Below are 16,099 nucleotides of genomic sequence, written 5' to 3' on the forward strand. Positions count from 1 at the left end.
CACCTCGAATTTGACTGCGCTACTTTAAGTTTTCCCATCAGTGCGAGTTTAACACAACCGTATCTCTGCGCTGTCTGGATTCACTTATCCTATCGCTAACGATCAAGATAAGCAGTCACACAAAGCTGGTTATAAACTGGCTAAGTTAACCCAAGGTTTCCCCTGGGGTGGTGTTAGCGGTATCTGACTAATCTAAAAGTTTCATGGCTCATTTTTCTTCCACATAAAATGACCCCTATGAGTGTCACCTGCTCCAATCAAGAGATTTTATCAGATGATAAAATGATTGTCAAAAATCTATAAAGAACAAGAACCCGTGAATCTGTGATTTAGCGCACAGACCAGTAAAATAAACATTTAACTCAAATTATTTTATCACCGAGTTCGCTCTCAGTTCTGCTGTAAAAGATAATTATAAAAATAGAATTCAAACATAGGCTTAGTCTGCAGCAGTATAGGCATCCTCCTGTTTTAAGATCAGGTACTGATGCTTAGAAAACAAAAGTAATCGCAAAAATGTAGGTAAAAGAGAGGCGAAAATAAAGTAATAATGGTACGTCTAAGAATCTGTATTCACTGCTGAGCGTTGTATTCTGGAGATCTGATTGGTCAGCAGGATCTCTTATGAGGAAAGTAGAATACGTCACCATAGTGATTTACCCTGGTAAGTGAACCACCTTCGCGGTATAGAATATTCAGGGTTAACCCTGAAATTACCTGCTCAAGACGAAATCCTCCTTTGTAGTAGACGCCTCAGAGCGTGATGTCAATACTTAAAATGTTTTATTCTATATTAAAAAGGAAAATATTAACTTACAACAGTAACAGCCTGCAGTGTATTATTGTACTCAAATGGCAAACTTATTTTATTTTGAAAGTCATCTCAGCATCAGTAGCCAATGTTTCCACCTTAACATGACCAAGACATTAATTGCTATTCACTGCCCTCCAGCGGCGAGAGTGAGTAACTACAATTTCCACACGTGTTCTTTCTGTATCCATGTTTCTTTGGTGTTTCCAATAGACGTGTATTATTGTTAGAAAACAAATGGTCACCATTTTCTTTCATAACATTTATTGCGTTTTTATACCCCTCAGTCTGTTCTTTAGTAACTCATTAATTGATTATCCTTGTTCTGAGCTTATCCAGACTATGTTTTAATATTTCTAGTTTCTTTACATGTAGTTATATTCATGGCAGTCATACCATTAAAAGATTTCTTTTCTGGTACAAACGTTCAAAAACAGAAAAAAAGTCAGGACAAAAGCATAAAGCAAGACTTCTAATGAAAGCAATCAAATTGTTTATGTAGTGCGACGGGGAATATTGATTCTTGTTAAAGGGCACCTGTTACGCAGGAGTAACTCTGCATTATTGAGAGTTACATAAAAAACAATGTAAGATGTCTACACTTTTCATGAATAGGAAAATCTGTTGTTTAGAAAACATCTGGTTTTCTAAACTTTTTGGACAAAGAACAAACTCAGACCAGTAAGAGGCTTTAAAGTATCTGTGCTCAAAGTTTTTACAGGTCATATTTTCACAAATGTAAAATAGCACTCAATATGAGCACTTTAAATGCATCTGATATTATTTGTATATTTCATTCAACCATTTCAATATCTTAAATTTCAGTTCCGTCAAACATGGCTCCAGGGGCTGAACCAGACAGGCGTTTGTTCTTCCCTGATCTGACCACAAAATTCTCCCTTGCGTGACAATTTTGAAAGATGTGAAGATCTTCTCATCAGAGTTAGGAGAAGTGGATTCCTGCAGAGTTGAACGCATGCAGCAGTCTGAGGATGATGAAGAAAAGACAATTGAACACATTAGAACAGTGAAGCCTTTAACGACCACATGCAGCCTGCCGTTTATAATGTACAATAGACTCCTGTCATATTCGTGTACATATGTTACATGCCAAGTTCTAATCTGAATTTTTTGAGTTTTCCATTAGTTGGTAAAACCTGGTACCAATTACTTAGAAGAAAAAAACCAGAAAAAACAACAACAAAACTCTTCATTGGGGTTCAAAGCAAGTAGAGTCGAGCTGAAAATGGGACATAAATAGATCGCATGCCACTGATTGGTCAGGGAGTGACTCATTCTGGCTCTTATCTTTACCCCAAGTCTGAAAAAAAGCCCCTGATTGAGCAGGTAATGCCATCGCTTTGATGTGCTCGACTGTTGCGTTTGTGTCACATACAAATTACATCACAGGACTCTTGAGCCAACCATACTAGAGGTGCTCAATTGTAATGCAAGAGAATAGAGTCGAGTAGGTAATAGTGGAAAAGAGGCATTTTTTACTATGTAATTACAAAGGAAGTGTAGGGAAAGCACACTAAAAGCTACAGGCTGTGGCGTTTCAAGGTGGAGAATGTCAGCTTACACCATGAAGTCATCAATGTCCATCGACCTGGCTCTCTTCTCACTGAAATCTGCTTCCTGAAGGACACTCTCGATTTTTTTGCTAATGCTGAAGTCAGCTGGGACTTCCTGTGAAGATGCACAAAAAGATTCCTGATTAAAAGCAGAGAAACAGGGAGCGGGCGAGATCTTTAAAGAGGGCTGAGGAGTCGTTTATTTAAAAACTTGACTCACCGTATTGTGAAGAGAACAGTGAATTCTGTAGTTCTTCTCCAGCATCTGCTCCACTGCAGCGGACCTACAGAACACAAGATCACATGACCATCTGCTCTTGACCACACCCACTTTTGACTGAACAGTTTGAGAGCTACTCACTTAAAAGCTGCGTTGAGGGTTTTGTTTTTCCTTACAAAGGCTATTCTGACAAGGCCGTCCCACTCCTAGAATAAAAACAACATACACCTTCAGTCTAACTTATATTTTTAATGAATACTCCTCCACAGTAGGATTCGTTAACAATCAAAGCTCACCTGGAAGTTCACTGGAGGAGGAGGATTTTTGGGTTCTATCCTGACGACGCTCGACTCCACTTTCGGAGGGGGGCGGAAATTATTCTTCCCTACCTGATAACATTGAAAATACACATTAACACTGAGACATATGGTGTAGAGCAGCGGTCCCCAACCCCCGGGCCTCGGACCGGTACCGGTCCGTGAGTCGCTTGGTACCGAGCCGCAAGAGTTGAGGTTCAGGTGTGAAATGTATAGTTTTCAGGGTTTTTAATCTGTTTTCAGCGTTATTTTGTTATCGTTTTTATTGTTTACTCTGTTTTCCTGGGTCTTTTCACGTGTGTTATGAATATTTTTTCTTTTTTTCGGTACCGGTACTAGTTTTATTTTGTTGTATTAATCCGCGACACCTTAAAGGCCGGTCCATGAAAATATTGTCGGGCATAAACCGGTCCGTGGCGCAAAAAAGGTTGGGGACCGTTGGTCTAGAGAGTTGCTGTTAGCATTAGACAACCATCAGAGAGCGGATGCTGACCTTCATGAGATGGTCTACACGAGCCAGAAGCTGTGTGTTGATGGAAAGTCTGCAGTACAGTTTGTCTCCAGGCTTGGCAACCAGGCGCATGGCGAACTCTCGCTGGAACATCAAGACTGCACACCTGGAGGAAAATAAATAAATAACAGGCACTTAACACAGCAGGGATACGAGAAAAGACGATCAAACTTCCTCTATGGACCTCCAGCTGTGTCTCACCTGAAGAAAGGCCGGTGCAGCAGGAGCTTGAAGACAAAAGGTGATGAAATCTGCACAAAGAGAAACTGTGTTTGGTCCAAGTGCAATGCAAGACACTGAAAGACTTGTGTGGATTTGGCAGAAACACGTCCGTACCTGGTAAGGTAAGTTAGCCACACAGACGTCAAAGAAAGGCAGATCTGTTTTTAGCACATCTCCAATTAATATCTGAAGCTTGGCTTGTAAGGGTCTGATGGAGAAAACAATTTTATTAGATCACTTTATATTCAAATACGACTTTTAAGCACAGTATATGTAAGAGCAGCACTGCTTTGTTCACTCACGTGCACTGTACTCTCTTCTGAAGTTCAGCCACCAATCTGCAGTCCAACTCGCAGGCGACTACCTGCAAAAACGGCGAGTCACTTTTAAAAATCTGCAGTCACTGCAGCACCGAACAAACACCAAAGTGAACCGAAATACCAGACAAACTCCGGGAGTGCGGTCTGTGTAGTCTTATGGCAGTTTTATACTTTCCAAGTGTGTGGAGGGTCTTTTTGGGGGTGTAAATTTTATCATTACAGGGTAAAAGGAGCACTCTGTGTCCTCTCCAATTAACTGTGACAACGTGGACCTGTCTGTAAAGACACCATGCTGAGATCTACCAACTACGCACGTGTGCTCCAAGCATTCTCCAAGAAACAATATAACAGAAACATGCATTCATACGTGCTTTCTGCAACTGTCTGCAAGCAATTAAAATACTGGCCCTGGGCTTTTTGATTTAGATTTATTTATTTTAATTTTTTCTTATTTATTTTTATTTTTACACATCAGATGCATTTGTACCTCCTCCTGGAATCGAACCAAATATATGTTGATTGTAGAGTTAATCCACATGAGTTACTAAATATCGTCTCCACCGTCTGTCACAGCTCCACTGGTGATTTTGAAAAATAAAGTGTGACTTTCTGGGATACTTAAAACTTTGACTGCACCACTGAAAATACATTTTGATGTATATGCTCCTTTTCATGCAAATTATCCACAATATGCAATTCATTTTTGGTGTTTGCTAAATTTTATAAAATCTCAAATCTCAAAAATGAATTAAACTTTTGGTGGTTTGAAAGGATTTTGTGCAACTTTTTGTCCCATTTGCAATTTAGTTGGGGCTTAATAAGTTACAGAACATCTCATAACAAATAATAATGAGAATGTAAAACAAACTAATTGGATTTTCAGTGTCAATATTAAATATGTTTACACAATTCTCTATTAAATATAGGTTTAAAAATATCTGTATTTACTGACATTGTGTATCACAACATGTTTGAAAAAAGGCTTGCATAAAGGTGTAGTGTGAGTTCTTGGAGCGAGACCCCCGACAGTTTGAGGCTCTTACTTTTTTGGCTTTTTCCAGCAGCTTAACCGTCATGTTACCAGTACCAGGTCCCACCTCGAGCACCACGTCTGTCGGCCTCAAAGCAGCCTGAAAAAGAGACGCGTCACAGTTCAGTTAGATCAGCAGCCTCTGCATGATTGTCCACTTCTTTTTTTTAAAACACATATTTTACATTTTGTGAATATTTGTTAAAATTTTTGTCTGTAGCAGCATCAGCAAGTACTTCCCACCTTTTCAATAATCCCATTGACAACCAGAGGATTCTTCAGGATGTGCTGGCCGATGCCAGTGTTGAACATGATCCCTGCAACAGAGAGCAAACTGAGCACTGCATGCTGGTCATGTGTGACGACTATGGTCATTTATATATGAACAATTATATCTGTTTATATGTCCTAAGCTCACATTTTAAGCCAAGGATAAGTCCATCCATGCCAGCTCATCTAGTCCCATGAAAAACATCTATGAAGCTCTTGCAAAATCTAAACGTTATACTATACTTTTTTGCTTGTTCCCTTGCTAAGATGAATATGAGCCATTTTTCACAGTTTCTACTAAATTGGATTTTAATGCACTACAGTCCTCCTTCTGTATATACACAGCAAGAAACCCCCAAGGCTCATTTTGCAGATAAACAGCTCCTGAAAATTTTATAATCATCATTACTCAAACACTGCATCTTTTGCAGATGGGTGAACATTGCACTGCTTTTTGTTCAGTGGGGTTAACATTCACCTGGCAGTGAGACAGTATTAAGGAATCACACAATCCCGTCCAGAAACCGCTGAGAAACATGACCACGGCTACAGGTTAAAAAATATAATAATTTCCTGCGCTCATAATTGGCACCAAGATGCCATTTTTCTTTGCATCCATCCTCCTTTTTAAAAATCTTCTGCACTTCTCTCAGCCTTCAGGTAGGAATGAGTTTACAGTTCAGCCTGCCTGTTCATCAACTAAGTTTCCAGATGGTCATACTTCTAATTTCATTTAAATTCATGCATACAGACTCAGATCCGAGGCAGAAGTAACTGCTTATCATTTCAGTGTTAAACTGCTTTTGTGGACTTTCAATGTTGCTCCCGTTTCTCCATGCCCATCTATTCCTGTGGAATAAAATGCATACTGTAAAGTTGCAGCACCAATTCCCCCACCTTCCACGGTCAGTCACGACTACTTATTACAAATATCAAACGCATCTCGCAGAGTGACCAGAGTGACATTTTGATTAGTTTGATGTTTTTCCAACAGACAATACCAAACAACAGAAAGCTTCATAAAGTCTGGCTCTCTTCCAATAGCTGCCAAGAATCAAGGAAGGCCACCTTTCCAAGAACTCGTGGTGGACTGAGGTTTGTTTCAGCCTGCAATGAATTAGTCAGGATCAGTGGTCTGGTTTGCATGAACAGTAATGAATTACTGGCTCAGCCTCATGATTTGACTTCAGTATAGCTTAAATATTTTTGTGGCTGGGCCCTTAAAACGTATCAGGGAATCTGACACCACCAAGCCCCAAACAAGAGTCTGGCTGAGTTTGTTGCTCTGTTATCAGTAAACATTTTTCATTGACATTTGAGGTTCAGGGTGCTTGCAAATGAAATAACCACCACCATGAAAAAAAAGAGAAAAAAAAATCAAAACGAGCATTTTAACATAATGACAAAAGACATTTATTTACATATCAGGAATGACTTTCAACATTTCTTCATACATAAGCCTCTTTGGTGAATATTTACATTCATAATATTGCAAAACAGTAGTAATAAATCTACATGTTAGAACTGTTACAGTCAGTTATGTTTCTCTGATCTTGATTAAGCATAAACAATTTGTGTTTACGTCATTTGTTCACCTAAACAATGCATACAGAAAATAACAGCGGAAGCAGCTGGACTAAATATCGCAGTTAGCACAAATTAACAATTTGCAGGAAAAGAAACTTTCAAAAGAAACCTTTTAATTGAAGTAGCTGGTGGGCTGGAGTCACTAAAACGTTTCCACGTCAACACAAGTGACGACAGTTACAGCAGTGCTTCATGTTAAATGCTGTGACTGCTAAAACAGCGATACACCAGCTCAATATGCAAACACTGCACAGACACGATGACTGACCCCGTCTCTAAAGTCTGGCATGCTAACATGCTAATGCTAACGCACCCCGTTCAGAAACGTACCTTGGTTTTTGACCTCTTGGTGCTGTCTGCTTTTCTTCACCGCTTTGACCTTCGGCATTTTACTTTATTTTGTCCTACTTAAAGAGCTACAAAAATCCAAATTGTAAGTAATTATCCAGAGTAAGGCTGGCTGGACTTTGTAAACACGTGTAGTCCTTCCTCTATGCTGCTCCTTCTCTTCTTCAGTGACACGCTGAGCTGCAGGTTTCATCTGTTGGCTCGCTTCCTCCGCGCCCTCTGGTGGCGATCTGGCGGCATTGCTTTTACTTTTTCAAGATGAAACTAAAACTGTTTTTGAAACAGTTTGACTGACACACACACACACACACACACACACACACACACACCATCTTTACTCAGAGATGGGAAACTCCTCGAGTGTCATGGCGATGTCTCGAAGTTTGGGATCATCAAGCCAGTTGACTTTACAGGCCAAGAGAATGCCCTGAAGAGGAAAACAAACATTAACATACAACCAACAAAACTGCGAGTGAGTATCATACATTCAGTCATAAACTGTACCGACTGTTTTTTCTAAAGTTTACCCTGAGGACATTTTGGGTCATGATGGCCATCTTTTTATATTTTTCCAGGTTTGCTTGGCCTTTCTCCAACGCAGCTTTGTACTTTTCCATGTCTGGATACTCTTTCTTTGAAGACTCCTCCATGTGTTTGATCTTCTCATGCGTGAGCCGTTTCATCTCTGCAAGCAGAAAGTACTACTTTAATCTGGAGTCGAAACAATAAATAACTAAGAACTTTAACTGTGAAAGACATCCGATTTCTTTCTCGTAAAGCATACCAAGTCTGTTCTTCTGTATTTCTGTAACCTCATCTTGAAGTTTTTTGGACTCCTGTTGGAAAAATAAATAGTAGATTAGGGTATAAAACCCTCAACTTTAAGTAGCACTTTAACCTGTAGCATTTATGTTGAAGAATAAAGGTCGTCATGCCAAGTATTGACTTGGACAGATCCTGTGTTTGCCTTATATACACTGCACTTCCATGAACATTTTCATGTTTCAATAAAGATCAGAACACATTATCCATTTTCCAAGCAAAATATCAAATGAGGGTTGACTCAAGACCTTTGCACAATACTATAAGTGATTACAATACCCTAACAAAACAAATTGTCTAATATAGGAAATCCCATAAAATTTTAAACACACAAAGCACTTCAAAGAAGAACACAGACTTAAGCTGCTCACCTGTTGAAGGTGTTTTATGTGTGAACAAAGACCCATGCAGCGGTCACTTATGGCTTTCAGAGCACTGAGGGAAAAAAAACAAAACAAATGTTTTGATAAAAATAATTAAATATTTCAGCTGTTTCTGTATGTTGTCAGTTGACTTACTCTGCTTCAGAGTCACTCCAGTTCAGCTTTTCTCCGATAGCGTGCCACATCTGCATTCTGAAAGACAGAGACAATCAATGATCTGTCACGAAAAACATGAGAACATCTGAACTCCAAAAACAAATAATACAAGCAGCAGTTTACCTGTGCAGGGTCAGTGTGCTGTTAAAATGAAGCGTCTTCACCCTTTCAAGCTCACCGATATATTCTGGCCTGAAACGAACAAGTGTCAACATCTTTTTTTCCCTTTTCTATTTAACATTTGGCTTTAAAACATCAAATACTCACAAGTCTCTCTCTGCTTCAGATGTGCTGCATGACCTTTTATTTTTTTCTATCAGGGGAAACTTAAAATTAATTTCCATTTTTGCTCTTAAAAAATAAAAACAAATTTATTCAAGAAAATTGTTTTATACCTGCGTTGAGCTGTACTGCCATCTCAAAGCACTGGTTGGACATCTGTTGCTTTATTCTGTAAAGAAAGTAAAGACCAGAGGTGACGTGTGCGGCACAGCTGGATCAAAAACTGACCTTCAACACCAATGTTGGGGTGAGAGATACAAACCTCAGCATGTCTACAGGTGACGTGTCTTTCTGTCCGGTGGCACCTTCAGCAGCAGGAACATCATTTGGCTCCATAGTCTCCACCATGTGATTGAGTTTCCCCTGGCTGTCAGATGACTCCATCACCAAAAAAAAGAAAAAAAAAAAAAGAAGAAAAAAAAACGAGTGAAGATTCCTGGAGAGACAAATCAAACCACAGAAATGTGGGTTTAATCCAACATAAGAAACTATAGCTCATTAAAACTCAGACTGACTAATATGCACTAATATACAGAAAATAATGGCATTTAACTTGAAGTCTGCCAGTCATCAAGTTTTTTTTTTTGGTTTTTTGTTTCAGTGGCCGAAACAAGTATACTCATCTCAACATACAAAACACATCATACAGCCTTACACTCATTCATAATTCATACATGCAGCTGGTGCAAAAAAAAAAAAAAAAAAAAAAGGCCACAAATCATGAGCAAGACAGAGTTAAACTTAAGTTTTCAGCAGCCAAGCTGAGGAAGGCTGTTTCAAAATACAAACTTATCAACTCAAACATGTGAAAAAATTATTTGAAATTTCAATTAGTAAGTCAAAATGTTGAGATTGTGATAAGAAATTCTGGCTTAGTGTCTTATTAATAGTCCCACTTGGCAGAAACAAGCTTGTATAAAAATATCATATTTTAAGTGGGGATCGGCAAATACCCCACAATAAAATATTATCACAATTTGATAGTATATCATAAAATCTTAATGCATAAGTTTCAATAACTTTTAAAATAACCAATTATGTTCTCAAAGTTAAACTTTGTCTGTTTTATCCAATAAGCACACCAACACTGTCAATAAACCTGGCATAGCTGTATTGCCATAAGACAGACAGGCCAACTGTATGCAACTGAATTTTAATTACAGTTGTTGTTAATTACATCCAATCTGTTCCTGATAATACAACAGTTAACAGTGATAAGCTGTCTGAAAATACCAAATGTGAATTTGTGTCCTCGTAGACGTCAACAGAAATTCACTTTTAACTGTTAAATTTGTGCTCAGCAGCCTTTCTGCTCTATAGGAATATGACCAGAATACAACCAGCTGGAAGCCATTTGAGTCGAGTCTCCTTATTAACAAAGACTTGTTCAAACTGATGGCGACATGTTGGCAATCTGTCTGCATTTATAAATTAGACAGCAAGTATTTGATAACAAGTATATTTCTGACTGGCAAACTGTGACTGAATACAGAAGACTGCCTCCTATTAAACGACCAATGCAATCACCTTGTGATCAAGTGGTTGTGAGTGGTGGCCAGCGGGCAGACAGACAGACCGATGGTTTTTCAGTTGACCAGAAAACTGCACAACGTTATGTAGAAAAAGAAAATCCAGGCAGATTCTGCAGGTTGCACCAATGAATTGTCTGGTTTCCTTGCTGTACGCCTCCACCGTAACCACTGAGCTCAGTGGTTTGCAAACAGTAAGCAGTTTTGTTGCGCAAGTGTCAATCTTCAGATAATGCACGGAAACGCAGCCAAGATACGAGCAAAGAGGCTTCTGTGACTGAGACTCCTGCCACCTGTTCATTGCGACACAGTGAAACCACTTCTCAAATCACTAACCTGCCGCTCCAGTCATCTTATATAAAATCATCATCACTGGTAGTTCAATCGCTTCACGGTGCTATGCTTAGCACCTGTGTAAAAGCACCCGCAGTAATTTGTCACCCATCAGTTTTACAGTCACACAAAGTAAAGCGTAGGCTTCTGATGTCGTAGAAGCTGAAACTGTACTTCAGTGCAGCTCTGCTTCTGCGCTGTACACACACATACAGCAGCCTTAATCAGAGTTGATGCTCGTCTTTATACGGTTACAGCGGCCCTTTTCAGCAGCTGTCAGCGTAGCGCTAAAACTAATATCGGTTTATTTAAAATAATTTTTTTTACCTCTCTTAACGGAATTGATGATGCTTCAAGTCCAAATGACATCAAATAAGCACTGTCTGCTGAACCTCTGTTAGCTTCGGCGTTACACTTGCTAGTTAACGTCAGTCGCTCAGTGTAACGGCGAGTTACAACTCTTCACAAGCTTTCATCTGTGTGAAATGCGGTTGTTAATTAGCAAGAAAATGCGCAATAGGTAATCAGTTTTGTCACCGCGTTAAATTGTTATTGTTTTTCTTTGTCAGGGATTAGCAAACCAGCCTACAAGTTCAGTACCGCCACCTGTCGGACAGGAGGGTAAAACTGAAGACAAGCAGGAGAACACTCATGCACCTTCAGCAAGGAGTTGGTTTCACTCTCTTTAATGCTCATTTTAACGTTTTAAAAGAAACAAAGCCCACCCTTGCCCACAACATATTAACCGACTTCTGGATAATTGGCCTATAGCTGAACTACTAGTTCATAATGTTAACCAACCATTAAATGAGTTCAGTGATTCTTCTCTATTTATGTCTTCCACTTTACTCGTATAAGGACCTGATATATAAGCATTTCACTGTGCATTACACTCATATAACTGTGTGTGTGACAACATCCCAATGTGTTTAATCTTTCTTTTTAAAGAATTAAGTTTGGCTATTACATTTTTACACATAATAGCCCAGTCATTAAAAAATTAAGAACTAAAAAAAGATGTATATGTATGAAAAGGTCATGTCTTCAGAAAACTAATACGTTTTGAACAGTGAGTCTCAGGAGGAGAAAAAACTCTCAGCTCAATACATTTAAGCATACAGAGATGGTCAAGCTGACTTGCTGAAGTTCAAACTTAAAATCAGAATGAAGAAGAAAGCTGATTGACATTACTTTAAACATGGCACGATTGTTGGTGTGAGATGGGCTGGTCTGAGTAGTTTAGATACTGGAGATCTACTAGGATTTCCCCACAGAACCATCTCTAGTGTTTATAGAGAATGATCTGAAAAAGAAACTGTCCAGTCAATGGCAGTGTTCTGGGGTAAAACACAGTGTTAATGTCAGAGGAAGGGTAGAATGACCAAGTAATAATCACTCGTTACAACCAAGGTATGCAGAAGAGCATCTCTGAATGCACTACATGAAACAGATTTACTACAGCAGCAGAAGGCCACAATGGGGGCCACTCCTGTCAACTAAAAACAGGAAACTAAGGCTACAGTTTGCACAAGCACATGACAACAGAAGATTGGCAAAAAAAAAATTACTGGTCTAATGAATGTTGACTTCTATTCTAAATTTCAGATGGTAAGGTCAGGATTTGGTGTAAATTACATTAAAGCATCCATACTGGCTTGTTTCAATGGTTCAGGCTGCTGTCTGTGGTGTAATGGCCTGTTAGAGATTCTTTGTACACTTTGGGTCTCTTAGCTGAAAATCAATTAAATACCACAGCGTTCCTGAGTATTGTTCCTAACCAAGTCAATCCTTTTATAACTACACTGAATCCAACTTATGACTGCTATTAAGAACAGTATCATTACACAATGTCACAAATCTCACATTATCTCAAACTGGCTTCTTGGCTAAGATAGTGAGTCCGCTTTCCTCAGGCGCCAGATCTCAATCTAATACACCAAATCTGGGATGAACTGGACTTGGAGATACTCATTATGAATGTGCAACGGCTGCAAATCTGCAGCAACTGTGTGATGCTATCGTGCCAACATAGACCATGAATAAGGAAGGCAGTTCTGGGGGTCGAACCTAGTGCTAGCAACGTTTACCTAACGAAGTGCCCGGTGAGTGTACCGTTACAGAAAAATAAAGTGAATCCTCAAACTAAGAACAAGCACCCGAGTCACTACACAGGAGAGTAAACACATGCATTATTTTCATATAACGTCATTTAACGTGTTTTCAGCTGGTTATAACTTAGCGTTAAAACTACTTCGGTTTACATATAAGTCTTACCTCGATTGAGTTAGGTTAACGCTCTTATGTCAAGATTAAAAAAAGAAGACAAAGAAGCAGAGGTTAGTCCCTGGCGTCGTCGTTACACTCGCCCGTTAAAGTTAACAATTTTTTGCTTATCAAAATGTCACCAGCTGTAACACATCAAACTGTTTACGCCGCGCGACTTAATTTTATAACGACGCCGTCCCGCCAAGAAACACGTAACGGAACGTCACCATACGTCACACGTCTGCCTGTGACCAGAACCAACGCTCAACTGAACTTTCAACTTTCAAAGGCTCTGCCTGTCACACATCAAGGGATGCGGCGCCCCCTGCTGGTCGAGAGGGAAAACACATATGTGGACAAATACAACAGGTTTGTTTTCTTTATTATACCGTTTACCATAGTTACTATAGCTACTATAGTTAACCCGCATGTATATGAAATGAAATACTTGCTTTTTAAAAATATTAGTGGCTGAAGAGTGGTATGAAACCAATGTACATTTTTTTATATACAAAAACAAAAGTATTCTTCATTCAAGACAAACACATTTTATTGAAATACGCCTTTTATTCCTTTACTTGCAAAGTTTTGTCTCATCATTCTCTCTCTACTATTTTTAAGTATTTGCTCTTGAGAGTAAAAGTGTTAGACACGGTGCCATAAATCATACAATGAACCACGAGTTTAGTTGTGACCCAAGGTGTTTCCCCTGCACGCTGAACTGACGATCTCGCCTCGACTTCCTAAGGTCCATCAAACAAAACAAACCAGGATGAGGTTCAGTTGTGATGCAAGATTATGATTTGTGTAAACAGCAGTGTAATTTACACCTCTACACCTGACACAGCTAAAACTGAAACACTATTTCACATGCATTTTTTTTCTATATGTAAACTATGCCTGACATTTATTCTTCTGACTGGATTAATTTATTGAAGCCATTCTTACTTCTTCGATTGATTAGGTAAACGCTTTAGGTTGAATCAGGTAGGGTTTTCCAAACAGTCGCAAATTGCAATAGCCTCCCAAAGCAGGACACCACAAAAACTTCGCAATTTGGTCTAACATCAAGCAGGATTAAACACATGCAGGGGCCCAAATAAGCATTTCCATAACAAACCTTAAATCTTTTTATGCCGATTACGTCGACTGATTATGGATGATGTACTCAACAGTAGGCCAATTTGATGCCATCTCAAAGTGAAAAGCGACAGGTTCCACCGAGATTTGAACTCGGATCGCTGGATTCAAAGTCCAGAGTGCTAACCATTACACCATGGAACCCTTTGTTCGCGTAGCTGGTATGCACACGCAGGACTTGCGCAAAATCCCCTTTGGCGCACGCTACTCAAAAGCCAAAATAAGGTTTTATTTTTCAATTAATTTCATTGAATTGATTGAGTAAATCCCATTTAACTGAGTCCCCTAAATCAACGGGCTCTGTGTTTCATTGTGTGTGTACCAGTGCGTGATTTCAGGTATTTGGAAATAAACTGGGCTGTTAATATGGAGGTTTTGTTAGGCGGTAGTCCAGTGAAATCCAAAAGAAGATTTAAAAAAAAAAAAAAGGAACACGCGGTTCTTCAGAAATGTTCAGCCGTCTATCCGAAATCACCCCAACTTGCTCCTGATAGTCGTAGGAGATGTTCAGCATTTTGCAGTATTTTTAAATGAACGTCTTTAAAACTACAGGATCCCAGAGGTCCCAGGGATCTGTTTAATAATGCAAACATAGTGCTCTATAGGTTGTTGTGGTGGGAGGCAGTCTTCGTTGGAACCCATTAAGGATTTTTTTTTTCTTTGCATCATTAGGAGAAACAGACCCTGCTGAGGGACTCACTTTTATCTATCTCAAGGCTGTGACCATTAATGGGGAATGCTATTTTCCATCCCTGTCTTCTGTAACAGGCCAGCCAACGTGTAAACAACAGGAGCTGTGTAACTCAATACCAGTTCCCTCCTCTGAACTTAACTATGTAAGATGAGACACATTCTTTTCTTCAGTTTTTTTCAACTACTTTATTACTTCAAGGTTAGTGGTTTTGGACTACATCATCATTATGATGGCAACTAAATCCTCCCACAGTCCAAAGACAAGCGGGTTAAACTAATAAGTGGCTACTCTGACTTGGCTGTAGGTGTGAATGGCTGTCTGTATGAGTCATCCCACTGATCCCCTGTGACCTGAAAATAAAGTTGGTTCACTCGGCTTCCTGCCCTTCCTCTAAAAAGAAAGAGGGAATGAACTGTTTTATATTAGATGATTTCAGGGGCCTTCTAGAAATGGGGTCATTCAGTTACTTCAGAAAATGAGCTGTCAATTTAATTGGTGAAATATTTTAAAAAGTTATTATTCTGTGCATCTAACTATTATTTAATTCATTTCGGAAAAAAGCTGCATTGTTTTTATTTTCTAAGCTACCACAGTTACGTGCCCTACTCAAGCGGAATCTCTAATGTTGCGTTCACGTGCTTTTTGGGATACAGCAATGCAGACTCAGTGTCCTCAAAGCTGGCTTGCATTAGTATAGCAGTCAGTAGTAACATGGTAAGTAACTGCTGCTAAAGCAGCTTTCCATGGGATTACAAACGTTAATGCAAACCGCTCTTTCTATTTACATAAAGTCTCCAATGTTTCATAAATAGACCGCAGTGTAGCTTTCAGCACTCAGTTTTGCCTATTTCCCCGTGTCTCCGAGTTTATCAATATAGTTCCGATATATCTCAGTGCACCTGAAGGCATCATATTTTGCGTCTGTGGTCCTGCTGGGCGAACACTGAAGACAACATGGTAATGTGAGTTTGGAGACGATGCTACCCTTTCACACAGACCGGAGAGAGCCCCGTGTAACGCTCATGTGTGCTCTCGGCGTGGCGTATCTGAACGATGTCTGCTTTGGTGTCGTGCTTCATGATTAGAAAGGGGCTCTGGAGCCGAGAGAATAACAGAACCCAGCTGACAGGCGGATCGACCGTTGGACTGGTAAACACTCGGGCGCCTGTTATGTGTCAGAGCCGAGTCTTTAACGGCCGGGAAAGCTAATGGCAGAGGTAACGGCTGCTCGATGATGCGATAGACGTCCAAGTTGAAAGCAGGTGGGCCAGAGATGGGACATGAA

At 39.6% G+C, this 16,099-nt stretch overlaps 2 protein-coding genes and 1 non-coding gene across 3 annotated transcripts; all 3 read right to left on the reverse strand.

Moving 5' to 3' along the window:
• Window positions 1-1,478: 1,478 nt before the first annotated feature.
• dimt1l (DIM1 dimethyladenosine transferase 1-like (S. cerevisiae)) lies at window positions 1,479-7,502 on the reverse strand. The gene is made up of 12 exons (XM_085368175.1): window positions 7,193-7,502; window positions 5,249-5,322; window positions 5,019-5,105; window positions 3,958-4,019; window positions 3,770-3,863; window positions 3,635-3,684; window positions 3,416-3,539; window positions 2,902-2,994; window positions 2,747-2,811; window positions 2,606-2,669; window positions 2,394-2,500; window positions 1,479-1,797 (listed from the first exon to the last, which is right to left on the reverse strand). Exons 1-12 carry the CDS (start codon window positions 7,248-7,250, stop codon window positions 1,755-1,757), a joined length of 921 nt encoding a protein of 306 aa, XP_085224301.1. The 5' UTR covers window positions 7,251-7,502; the 3' UTR covers window positions 1,479-1,754.
• Window positions 7,503-7,518: 16 nt separating this feature from the next.
• On the reverse strand, window positions 7,519-9,237 carry cenph (centromere protein H). The gene is made up of 9 exons (XM_085368176.1): window positions 9,116-9,237; window positions 8,967-9,022; window positions 8,839-8,884; window positions 8,695-8,763; window positions 8,551-8,607; window positions 8,404-8,467; window positions 7,995-8,046; window positions 7,738-7,895; window positions 7,519-7,637 (listed from the first exon to the last, which is right to left on the reverse strand). The coding sequence occupies exons 1-9, from the start codon at window positions 9,235-9,237 to the stop codon at window positions 7,545-7,547; spliced, it is 717 nt and encodes a 238-aa protein (XP_085224302.1). The 3' UTR covers window positions 7,519-7,544.
• A 4,955-nt stretch (window positions 9,238-14,192) lies between these two features.
• Window positions 14,193-14,264, reverse strand: trnaq-uug (transfer RNA glutamine (anticodon UUG)). The gene has a single exon. It is a non-coding gene; the product is annotated as a tRNA-Gln (tRNA).
• Window positions 14,265-16,099: the final 1,835 nt, after the last annotated feature.

Source organism: Diplotaxodon limnothrissa, linkage group LG12 (assembly GCF_057381915.1).
Source record: "Diplotaxodon limnothrissa isolate DT_005_m linkage group LG12, D_limnothrissa_male_GT1.1, whole genome shotgun sequence".
In the NCBI taxonomy this organism is placed as follows: Eukaryota; Metazoa; Chordata; class Actinopteri; order Cichliformes; family Cichlidae; genus Diplotaxodon; species Diplotaxodon limnothrissa.

Coding starts and splice junctions, on each gene's coding strand:
- dimt1l (XM_085368175.1), bottom strand. CDS start 7,250: ATGCCGAAGGTCAAAGCGGTGAAGAAAAGCAGACAGCACCAAGAGGTC. Junction 2,812..2,901: donor CTCCTCCAGTGAACTTCCAG/GTGAGCTTTGAT, acceptor TTTTTATTCTAG/GAGTGGGACGGCCTTGTCAG. Junction 1,798..2,393: donor GACATTGATGACTTCATGGT/GTAAGCTGACAT, acceptor CATCATCCTCAG/ACTGCTGCATGCGTTCAACT.
- cenph (XM_085368176.1), bottom strand. CDS start 9,237: ATGGAGTCATCTGACAGCCAGGGGAAACTCAATCACATGGTGGAGACT. Junction 8,608..8,694: donor AGCACACTGACCCTGCACAG/GTAAACTGCTGC, acceptor TCTGTCTTTCAG/AATGCAGATGTGGCACGCTA. Junction 8,468..8,550: donor TGGAGTGACTCTGAAGCAGA/GTAAGTCAACTG, acceptor TTTTTCCCTCAG/TGCTCTGAAAGCCATAAGTG.